General features: G+C 37.0%; 1 protein-coding gene across 1 annotated transcript in view; it reads left to right on the forward strand.

Annotated features, from left to right (window-relative positions):
- Nucleotides 1-10958, forward strand: part of LOC135211173 (uncharacterized) — a 285675-nt gene extending 274717 nt beyond the window's left edge. Inside the window, exons 19-20 of the mRNA XM_064244376.1 lie at nucleotides 5303-5424; nucleotides 10657-10958. Coding sequence (XP_064100446.1) covers nucleotides 5303-5424; nucleotides 10657-10756 — 222 coding nt within the window. The 3' untranslated portion in view covers nucleotides 10757-10958. The remainder of the gene's footprint in view (nucleotides 1-5302; nucleotides 5425-10656) is intronic.
- The last annotated feature ends 1562 nt before the right edge of the window (nucleotides 10959-12520 follow it).

Raw genomic sequence — 12520 nt, forward strand, 5'->3', positions numbered from 1 at the left:
AAAATTATTTTCGGAGGTAGATTATAGACTGAATTTGGGGAATTAGGTTTTCTATAATATATAGATATCAAGTAGAGAAAACAGTCCTTGGATTGGTTAAGTTTAGGGGACTCTATATCAAGCTATTACAAAGATATGTACGGTTTTGGGTTGGGCTGCTGTGAGCAGCCATCAATACCTAGTATGAGAGGGATGGATGGCTGCTCCCAGCCGCCCCAAGACTGGTAGGGGTTAAAGGTCAGTCTCTTCCATCGAGATCTCGTGCTTGTCGGTCCTTATCCTGCGACCTTGGACGTGATCCTTACATGGCCATGTATGTTAGTTGTGAGAAGAGACCTGAGTTGGTGGTTGGACTATCAGAATTCTACGATAGGAGTCCCTCTACTTTCTCCGCATCCAGGCTATCTCCTGTTTTCAAATGAGTCCATTGATGGGTGGGGTGCTCATCTTGAGAACCTAATGGATTCGGGTGTTTGCGGTGCTGAGGGCAGGAAGCTTCACATCAACATCTTGGAACCAAAAGCACCCCTTCTAGGATCAAGGAGTTCTGGGATAAGGTAGAGGGACATTCAGTTGTGCTGATGTTGGACAACACTACAGTGGTAGCCTACGTCAACAAACAGGGAGGGCTAGTGTTTCGCCAACTCCACTCATTGACAGTAGAGGTATATCAGTGGGTGATCAAGAACTCAGTAGAGCTCGTAGCCAGATACATTCTTGGCAAGAGGAATGTAGTCGCTGACAAACTAAGTAGACGGAATCAGATCCTTGGCAAGGAATGGTTTCTACATCAGGATATTGCAAACAGGCTATTTTTTCTTTGGGGAAGGCCCATGTTAGATCTCTTTGCTACTTGCTTCAACAGGAAGCTGAAGGTCTACATGTCGGTAGTCCCGGATCCTCTGGCTTTAGCAGAAGACTTCCTGTAACATCATTCAGACAGTCTTGAAGTTTATGCCTTCCCTCTGTTTTGCCTTATCCGTCAAGTCGTGGACAGGGTAATGAGCTCTTGAAATCTCAGGATGACGTTAGTGGCTCCCCTGTGCCCTGAAGCAGAGTGGTTCCCAGACCTTCTGTATCTGCTTTCAGAAGTATCGAGGGAAATGCTTTTTCTCTTCACGGGAAAGTCCCTGTCTCTTCATGGCTGGAGACTATCAAGTATCTCCTGCGAGTGAGAGGATTGTCTAGCAAAGCAGCGGGCCACATGTCCGGCTATCTCAGGAAGTCTTTATCAGCACTGTATCAGGGAAGTGAGCAGTCTACAGTGATTGGTGTTGTTGAAGGGGTTTCTCTCCACTCGGAACCAGTATTCAGCATATAGGGACTTCATCTTCCTCAGCTGAGAGAGGCTTGTCCATTTCGCCCATTTAGGGTTGCAGGGCTGCATTAGGGTTAGTTTTATAAAGCCTAAGGGACATAGACATAACTTCATCCTGGGAGATTTCTTTGTTGTTTAGGAGTTTCAAGCAATCCTGTCCACCAAAAGAGTTCAAACCTCTGACTTGGGATCTGTCCCTTATCCTCGGAATTCTCACTCGAGCTCCATTCCAGCCCTTACGTTGGTCGTCAGACAGGAATCTGACTCTGTTTTCAGTTTTTCCTGTTGGCTTTGACATCCTCTAAGAGAGTTGGAGAACTCTATGGTCTGAGTTATGATGTGAAACACACCACGTGTTGGGGGTCTGTAGCCTTCAAATATGTCCCGGAATTCGTGGCCAAAGCTCAGAATCCCTCCATGCATGATGGCAGGGTGGCCTTATTCTCAATTCCCTCACTGAATGACTTTGTGGATGGTGACCCTCAGGAACTATGGCTTTGTCCTGTCAGGGCTCTGCACTACTGTCTGGTAAGGACTCGTCACCTTAGACCTAGGTGTCAAAGACTTTGTCAGTAGAGGCCACATCAGAAAGGAAGTTTCCAAGAACATAATTTCCTTATGGCTACATGAGGTGATTAATCAGGTGTATTCCTCACTCCCTAGTTCTGTTATGGAAACTGTACACCCTAAGATGCATGACATCAGAGGCTTAGGTTCCTCTTTGGCATTCAAGAAGAACATGTCTGTTCATAGAATTTTGAACGCTGGTTCTTGGCTACATCAAACCATGTTCACATCCTTTTATTTGAAGGATATTGCCTACAGATCCTTGAACATGTTTTCCTTGGGCCCTGTGGTGGCTGCCCAACAGGTTGTGTAGCTCATTTAGCCCCTGACGAAGACAATTTGTATCTTACTTCAAGATGTTTGTGTGGAAGAAAGAATGAGTGTGTTGGCTGGTCTCTTACTTTCTCTATGCTCCTTTCTTCTTCTTTCGGGCAGGCCAAAGAATAGACACATCATACGCTAGAACTGGTCCGATACAGGTAAGTTTGGTAATCATACTGGTGATAGTTATTTGCTGTATTCCTATAAAGTAGACAAATCTACTTCTCAATAGCATAAGCTCCTCCCTCTACCCAGGGAGTGGGGAGTGGTGACAAATCCCTGTGGCTTGAAGGGTTTGTTACTGGAACAGACAAAGTTCTCCATATTTTCCATGAGTGCAATGAATTTGGACATACCACATTGTACTGAAGCAAGCAGACTGAGTTTTTGAGTATTCATCTACCTATTCTCTCACAGGCTATGACCTCTCCTTTATAAATCGTTCTTCAAGAAGGATGGTCGTGTGGACTGAATCCCCAGCCAGTTAAGGTTACTTTTACCTCCCTTCAAGTATAAGTCTATCCTATTGTTAATGCTGAAGGTTTGTTCCGCGTATGAACAAGTGTGGCAAATTTTTAATCAATTTGCAATTAGCCACCCCTCTCAAGTACTGGGTTGGGAGAAAGTCCCAAACTTGGTTGGTGACCAGCTTCCACCTTGTATATGTATGAGTTGCCAAATGACACAGATTCCTTGCTTTACAATCTTTGATTGTTTTTAACTGGTTTCCAGCTGGGAGTAGAAGATTATCCTATTATTAAGACCTCAGGTTTGTAAGCTATGAAAAATGGCAAATTGATTAAAAATTTGCCCCCTTTTTCCCTAGAACCCCAAAGCCCTGTCCACACTAGTGGGGCACTGCCGAATGGGCGAACACTGTTCCCATAAAGCATCCCACTATACTGACCAACCAAGTATGGAGCCAGAACATGTGATTGTCTGGTAACACTGTTCAGAAGCAAGAGAAAACATAACCAGCTGGAAGTGCCCAACAAGCATGTCCTCTAGTGTGGACAGGCCATAATGTCATCACACATGAAATTTCAATACACAATGTGCTATGATAACCAAGTGAGGGGATTCATCAATATTAGTAGTGGATATAATCACACACGGAAAAACTAACAGATTTAACTTAATGAGAGGGAGTGAGAGGGTGAGGAAGATTTCTCAGTCCTAGGCTTTAAAGAATAAATTGATAGTAAACTGCATTTCTCATAAAAATTACCATATGTATTTGCTTGTGTAATATTCAATAACTTTTTTCTTAAAAATAAAGATTGTCATCATTTGTGTGTAAAATTTTAGTCCAGATTTTGAAGTGCTTAATATAACTCCAAAGTTGGGTTAAGCTGTACTATTACATGTTCAACATTAAGATACATTTCCCACACAAACTATCAACAATATACTAAATGCTTATTAATATTGGTTCAAGATTTAGTACAAACATAATGTTTTAACTTTACCGGTTTCCAGCTGGCGCTAAGTTTCTTATCCTAATGTTAAGACCTCAGGTTTGTTAGTTATGAAAAATAGAAGTTAATTAAAAATTTGTCATTTTTTAACTTACATTGTGATAAGATGCAACACATATATGCATTTAGAAATCAGTAACAAAGAAGAAATAAAGGGCTGTATTGATTGCATAAACATGCAACAGTTTTCTACAAAAACTTACACTAGTTGTACCTTAGCTTCTATCTCTCCAAGTTGTTTCAGACATGTTAAAGTACTTTCAAAGAAAAAACAAGCACCTAAGGTCATCGCTATGGGTTCCCTGGCAACAAGCAAGGGAGTTCTGTGCTGGGAATGGCATGGTTCAATTTGTATTGTTTCTCAAAATTTTCAGTTTTTGGATGATTGTTACCATATTTATTTTGGAAGCTCCGAGGACTTGTGTATTTAAGTATGTTGAACCTTGCATATGTAGGGGAGGCTCAGTATGGTTTATAGAAGTTTTAATTATTGAACTTATTCTTAATATAGATGCTAATCTTTTATACTTTATTTTATTCTGTAACTTATTTAATAAGAGCCTTTAGTTTTTACAATTTAAAAATTTACTACATACAAGTTCTTTCATATGTAGGAGCATCATAATTGCCAAATTAATGACATACTTCAGAGCATCATAATTGTCAAATTAATGACATACTTCAGAGCATCATAATTGTCAAATTAATGACATACTTTAGAGCATCATAATTGTCAGATTAGTGACGTACTTCAAGGATATTATTTAGCAGTCTAGTTTGTTCTCACCTAAACTCCCAAAATTTGGTAAAAATATACATATGTGTAGTATTTTTAATTTGAAAGCAAGGTTGGATGAATCTTCATAGTTACGTATAACAAAAGTTTTGCAGGACTCGACGAAGTGATTGCTACTTCTCTTTTATGGTTTTCTCTATGAATTTAGTTCTTTATATGCCATTTAAAATTTGGGTCTGTGCTTGCCCAAGACATTATTTTTCATTATTTTTCACAGAATTAGACAGTAATAATGCAAGTTTCTAAGATGATTACATAAAAAATTGGTGAATTCTTATACTAAAAGTATTTAGTTGTAAACTAATGGATATTTGGTGCCAAAACAAACATTAATCAGATCATTGTCATTTCATTTAAATACTATAAGTTCCTCCAGAATAAGAACTTTTTCTTCCTTGGCATTTCTATAAGTTACAAACATGTATTTATGTACTCATCTTTTAGCCATTCCAGTTTTATCTGATCCTTTTTTGTCATCCTACTAAATGTCTTATTAACTACAAAATGTCTCTAACGTATCTGATGTCGCTTGAATTTCTTAGTACGTAATATATAGTACTCTTCATATTAATGGTCTTTCCTTTAGTTATTAATAGCGACTGAATCATAATGCTGAGTGTTTTATGGTAATGAAGAAGGCATCTGATTATTTTTCAAAGCATACCTAATTTTTTGTGCAGATATTTCACTGTATACTGTAGAGTTGAAATTGCTATCAAATTTTAACCCATTAGACATGGGTTAATGTACATTAATAATGTTCATTGATTGCCATAAAGAAGCACTACCAATTCTTTTGGTAATACAGGTTTTTGTTTACAGGCTGTTGAATGTTATTTAGAAGATCTAATAAAGCCTGAAAAGGGATGGGACAACTTTGCAACTTTGCATCTGAAGTTAATGACTGAAAAGATTGAGCTTGTTGCCATTGTAAAAAGTATTGAGTAAGTACTATATTACCTGTGATATTTGAACTTTATACCTGCTATTCACTGTTCTCTATCACACCGTAGGCTTTAGTATTTTTTGTGAGGTTTTAAAAAATGCAGTAATGGAGTATATTTTTATTATTTTCACATGACATTATTATTATTATTGCCTCTGTAACTATTTTCTTAACGACCTTCTTCATAGACATGAGACTCAAGGGGATTCCACTGAGGAACATATGACGTGGCCTCACATTTTAAAAAATCTATTTGGACACTCTTGGTATAAGGAATAAGTTATGTATCTGCTGGCTAGTGAAGCTTGGTAGATTTCAGCCCAGGTAGAGTATGGCTGCTGTTCTTCCATAGAAACCTTACTATTGAACTGTTAATTTATGTCAGGAGCACCATACTGATATAAAAATATATTATCATTTATGTACTGCACGACCGGTTGCATCAATGTTGTTCATACTCAATCAGTAGATATTCTTGGTAATGGTCTTGTAAGAGGTTGGAAGTGTTCAGGAAAATCTTTATGGTCCCTTATGTGGGTGAAATTCATATTATGGCACTGACAGTCATTACACAAGCTGGTTGGGACTACAGTAATACCCTGGGACTTATGTGAGGTTAGGTTCCAGACTCCCTCGTGCAAGGGGAAGTTTCGCGTAAGTTTGGCACGGTCTCAAAAAATGCTAATAAATGCTTGCTTCTAGAGTTTGAACACTAAATATGGCCATAATCATGCTCCCTAAGTATTAGGGTAACTTTTAAATGAAATTAAAGATACTGTAGTTTTGTTATAAAAGAACTTTACTTAGGGTCACTAGGTAAACTTCATAAGTCAGTCATAACGAAGGTACACAAGTCAATAAAATAAAGAAAACATGTACAGTCATACCCCTACATACGAAAGTCCCTACGTATGAAAAATCCAGTTTACGAAGGCAAAGACGAAGATTTTTTTGCTTCTGTGTACGAAAATAATTCAGGTTACGAAAGGGTAAAGTCCGAGATTTGCCCGGGCTGCTGAGAACAATTTTTAAACTCACGCACTGCCAACTCAGTAGACTCGCCACCATCCTTCCACTCTCCCATTGGTTCCTGATGCTAGTCACCCCCGTAAGATCCTGCTCGCCTATTGGTCAGCATCTGTCCCATCATGCTATGTAAAGGCGTTCCTTGACCATTTTTTGCATCAGCGTTATTGTAAATACCTGGAATTCGTTCGTTCACATAGATTTCATTTGTTAATGTAAATTCGTGTTAGTGATTTTGCTTTCACTGTACTGTAAGTTACTTTATCGTGTTGTGTGTGAACTTAATTACTTACGTTATTAGCCATGGGTCCCAAGAATGTTGCTGAAGTTCACGGAAAGAAGAGGATGCTTTCTATGGGGACGAAGATGGAGATAATCAAGAAGTGTTAATGTTTTCTGCCATTTGTTGATGTGTTTCGTAAAGTTTAGTGTTTATGTTTTCTGCCATTTTTTAATGTGTTTTGTAAAGTTCTTGTTTTCTGCCATTTGTCCTCCTCCTCTGTCACTACTTTTGGACATCGCCTCACTCGAAAGGTAAGGTTCCACATTTTACTATATGTGTACGTACATTTACGTACAGTATTTCTTGTACCATGTACACTAATACATACACTTTATTTACAGGTACAGTCATGGTTATGTTAGGTATTGAATGGTCCAGATTGTTGTATTTCATTGTTTATTGGTCAATTTAGCTTTATTATGAAATTGACTGTGGTGTTTTTGTAGGGCTTGGAACGAATCAGGCAATTTACATGTAAAACGTAGATCTAGATACGAAAAAATCAGGTTACGAAGGCCACTTCGGAACGGAGAGAGAGAGAGAGAGAGAGAGAGAGAGAGAGAGAGAGAGAGAGAGAGAGAGAGAGAGAGAGAGATGTGTCTTATAAAGTGACAAACACTGTGAATTACATACTGCCTTTGCTTAAATAGCATACACAAAATTTCCATAAAGATTTTATGCTTAAAAGCATGAAAACTTATACTAATTGTAGCATACTAGTACGTACTTCAGAAATTAAAGTTTCTGAAGGGATATCATCTTTGAAAAGTGCGGTAACTTTGTGAATGAGTATCACATCTTGTAAAAGTACATACATATATGCACTAACTGGTAGATGTATCATATTTATGCATGTACAAAAATAAAAATTTATTTCTAATAAATATTTTATACAAAAAAGCTTTAAAACTTAAAATTTTACACAATAAATTAAACATAAACACTTTTGCAGGGTTTTGTAGTGTTTCTGGAGGATTTGCAAATGTTCGTGCTATTGTGAAGAACTTGTGTATGATAATTAGTTGGGTTCTAATGAAAAGTTTGCGCTATTGTGAATTTGCGCAAATCGAATCGCATTTGTTTGGGGTATTACTGTATAGCTAAAAAAAAAGGTAAGGAGAAAGGAGATACTGTGTTTAGAAACCAAGGCAATCCATCCCTTGACCATCAAGCGGAGAGATAGAAAAATATTAATTTTCTTAGTAGCAGTACATATACATACTTGCTAGTTAGCCCCCACAAAGCCTACATTATATTTAATTGACCTGACCAAATGTAAGGCATATAGTTAAGTCAGATATGAAGGTCAGGACCACAAAGTGCGCGAGAGAAAATGAAATTGAGGTGGTCTAAAAAAATTATTCCTCCACCTAGTTGATATTTGCCTACTGAATGTCATAAATGTGAAGAAATATAAAATAGCATAATACAGTGCATGATTGTGCAGGATTTCTCCTTGAAAATCAGCAGACAAGTGCTGAATAAGTTTTAACACATTCCAAATAGAAATTAAGAGCAGCTAACAGCTTAGGTTGACCATTTTGCACCCCAGTAGTGGTGCCAAAAGCACCAATTGTTTCAAATGCCAGCTGTTGAGAAGAGAGCAGTCAGATGCTTGTACCAATACAAAGAAATTTGGGGAGGTCAAAATGAAGGTTCCCAACCATTTGCCCTGGCTGTGATGTGGCCTGAGATGCTTTGAAGAATACCACAGCCTTGTCAGATTTTACAAATGTAGATGTGACAGCTATTTTTTCCATTTTGAATTTCAGTACTATTAAGGTAGTACTTGATGAATACTTACTTAAATTTCCATAATTTTTTTTACTTATTGATCTAGCATATAATTTATATACTATGTGTGTATGTCATCAAGTCATTTTATCCTTGCCCAGTATCTAGACTCCATTTTGTCTCACATCCCCACCATTCTACCAGATCTTTTATTTCTCCACGTCTTTACTGATGGATTTTGTACTGGCTCTTTTATACCAGACCCCTGAACCCAACCAATGTCCATGTTTCTTTTCAGCATTTCCAATACTGCCCTTCCTTTTCTCCACCATTGCATTCACACTTAAAGTGCCTTTTTCTAATATGTTTGCTTTATTTTTAACCACCTGAGATTCTTTGCAACTCCTGCCTACCTAAAGGCTGTTGGGATTTATGGCCCAAGTCATTATTGGAACTCATTATAAATTCTATTGATATTATATTTGTACATGTTCTTTATGTCTTTAATGACAGTCTTGACTCACTCAGTTTTCTCTGAAGTTGAGTAGTTGACTGGCAGTTGATTCATGTTGGGTTTTAGAACCCACAGATGAGAATGGATGTTGTAAAGACAATTGTAGTTTTTCCAGTGTTATCTGGTGTTTAGAGGAAGAGAAAATTTGAAGAGAATATGTCTTGACTATTTTGATATGTGTTGGCAGATTGAAAGTGCTGTAACCAGGGAATTCCAATAAGAGGAATTTTTTCAGATGTGAGCATAAGTATTACAGATGCAAAAATTGTTTCTTTAAATATAAGAAATTATAAGTAAGAGAGAAGCTCAGTGGTAAAACATGAAAAATTAAAAAGGAATGATAATGTAAAAATTAGGAACATTTCATATGATACGATTGAGTTCTATCCCATGAATTCTCTGCCTGAATTCTCAATCTAGTCCAAGTGGTCATTTGTATCTTTCTTCCATTCTGTTTCTATATATCTGCCAGTTACATATCAGAGTAACTGCAATTTTTTTCTCATACTCTGAACACATTTCTCAGCAGCTTCTGTATTTTCAATATATTCATCCCAGTGAATCATATTTTATAGTTACACTTCTGCATAGTTTTAATTTACTTTGTGTCATATCCCCTCTGTAGAAATGTACAGACTACATACAAAAGTTATAGAAGTCTGTTTTGTTTGGTTTTTAACAGTAATTGAGCAATTTTTTACATGAAAAACAGTCAGGGTGTATAAAAGCATCATAGATCTTTGCTTTATTAAGGGTATCCTGCCCCATTTCCCCTTTTACACTTCATGTGTTGATTTATAATGAGCTTTTAGACAAAACTAGTGATGTTAGCATGTATATTAAACTCTTATGAGATTTGTCTTCACTCCAGGACTTGTGTTGCCCTCTACTCTGTGGGTCTTTTTACAGCATTTTGCTTTCATTGTGCTGAAAGGCAGTAGTAAGAGAAATAGTAAAATATAAGGGCCAATTTTGATTGTGTACCGTTTAAGCCGACGTATATGATGCTGCTCAGACTAAGACTTTAGAATATAATGCTAAGAGAGATGTACTGTAGTGAAAGTTGGGAAAGTGAACGGTGCGTGATCTTTTCAAAGAAAAATTACCCATTCCCCATCCAATACAAAGTTTATTGACAAGAGGCCCGATTTTTTAAGAGAAAAGTTATCCTCTTCCCCTAACCACTACTAAGTTTATTGACAAGAGGACTCACCTCAGTTGTAGGACACATGTAAGCACCAGCCCTTTGGATATAGTATCTGGCTCATACTTTCTTGGGCTATTGGGGTTTAGTAATACAATACAGTATCAGCCTTTTATATGTCATCAAATGTATTTGTTAGTGTGAAAGAATGGTATGCACTTGTGTATGAAACTTTTTTGTACAGTATATTATTAAATTAGTGTCCCATTCATTGATCTTTGATGCAGTGGCCCTACTTTACCAAGTTTTTTTATCTATCTTTTATTACTTACCAGGAACTGATCACAGCCTCTGTGGAGTATTTGTAATTGTCACCTTACTGTTTTTTTAGATAATTTAAAGAAGGAATATAGCTAAGTTCATAGACATCTTTTTGACCATAGGTAACCAGGATACTGTTCTTAAGACGAATTTTGATATAAATCAATATACTTAACTGTGATTATAATTTTGCTTATCTTTTCAACAGCACTTTGAATCGACTTGGTGTTAACTTGTTCAACACTAGTGGCAATATTGACATCAACATCAATGAAGTTCTCAAGGAGAGGGTTGCTGTATCAAAATGATGGATTGAAAGTGTTTGCCAAAATGATGGACTGAAAGTGTTTTTCTTTGGAATGTCTTTTCAATATATATATTTTATGATTTTATGAATAGTGAATATTTTTGTTTACTAAATTCTTTTGTTGTTTGTCATCACATGTCAAAACATTGGCTTTCAGTTAAGAAATTTTTTTTGCTATGGAAGAATATATTCATGACTCATTGCACTTTGTAAGTTGTATCCTCATCATTCCTTAGAGAGAAACATGCTTGATATCTTGAAAATAGAAATAAAGAAGCTAGAAAACCGTAAAAGCGGGTAATTGAATGAACTGGCCATATAGATTGGAATGCAGAAGATAAACAGACCAGCCCTGTAGGGCTTACAAGTTCTAATTATGAGACTGAAAGAAATAGTGAAGGGGCTAAAGTTGCGAAAAGCTCTTTATTTTTTATGTATATATGCATGATGTTGCAGTAGAAAACATGTGCAGAGAGCAGTAGTTTATTGTTTATAATAAAATTATTTTATTTATTTGCTTTAAACACAGAAGTAATGCACATTCCAAAGATTTGACTCGGAAAGTTCTTGAAGGTGCATGAACAAAATTATGTAGTAACTTGGAAAACACCCTTAGAACAAGCCATTACACTCATAAGTAATTTTTCCAAAATTGAAACTTTCACCTCACAGATGGGGCCAGGGATTAGGATCTTCTGCATAAATTAATTGATTATCTGAGCCAAAGTTACATTCTTCAGGATTTAGCACCATGTCATTCTTCCCTTTTGGAAACAGTTCTGTAGGAACTATGAAAAAGTATGGTACAGTCATACCTCAATGAATGGATGCCTTGCTTAATGGGCAATTTGGCTAGCAGACGTTTTGTCAAAGAAAAATTTTAGTGTTGACAGACATTTATTTGATTTAAGTACAGACAAAGGCAACTGGCTTGAACATGCATGGGATTAAGCACTATGAAGGAGTGATGTAGTGGTTGCATTTGACAGCGTTCTCAAGGAGAGAGTTCGTTGGAGGCAATAGGAAGGGTTTTGATGTTTTGTGTATTTGCTGTGTTGTGTTATGTTTATTTGTTATTGCTAAGATAGTATGGGGAAGATTTGTGTATTTGGTTTTCCATAGTGAGAGAGAGTGTGAATGGTGTATGGGTAATTAATGAGTGAATTGGTTGTTGGCGGCCGGTTGGGTTGTCTGCGGACTCGGTCACGGAGCCTTGAGGGAGTCAGAAGTTAGCAGTCTGTATTTGGCAGACAGTCAAGTGAGGCAGTTTTTTTGGACAGTCAGTCTGATCAGAGGTACTAGTGAGTTGCTGTTGTATGTTTTCTGGATTGTTTTGATATTGTGTAATTGAGTTTGTTGTGCTTGTGTCCATCTGAAGGTTGTTGAGCTTGTGAGTGTTGTTGTGTTTGATTTGGAAATTGTTTGTTTGTGAGTTGTTTTGAGTTGTGTAGTCTTGATATTGATTGGTGTTTGTTTGTGTTAGAATTGTGGTGTTTGTTGAGCTGTGTGAAGATTTGGTGTCGTAGGTTTTTGTATGTGTAGTGATTTGTCGTGTTGTTTTGAGCTGTATGGTTTTAGTGCTTGTTTGGTTTTTTGGTGTATTGATATTCAGTGGTTGTTTGTTCTCAACAACTATATCCAGTAGACAGCACAGCATCTCACTCTGAATTTCTTGGTATATGGTGAGTACATGGATTTTGAGAGTTTTGTTTGTTTTTCTTGCTAAACCAACCATCCTATACTTGAATAGTAATGTAAAGAGGAA

The sequence above is a fragment of the Macrobrachium nipponense genome, chromosome 4 (assembly GCF_015104395.2).
Source record: "Macrobrachium nipponense isolate FS-2020 chromosome 4, ASM1510439v2, whole genome shotgun sequence".
Taxonomy (NCBI): domain Eukaryota; kingdom Metazoa; phylum Arthropoda; class Malacostraca; order Decapoda; family Palaemonidae; genus Macrobrachium; species Macrobrachium nipponense.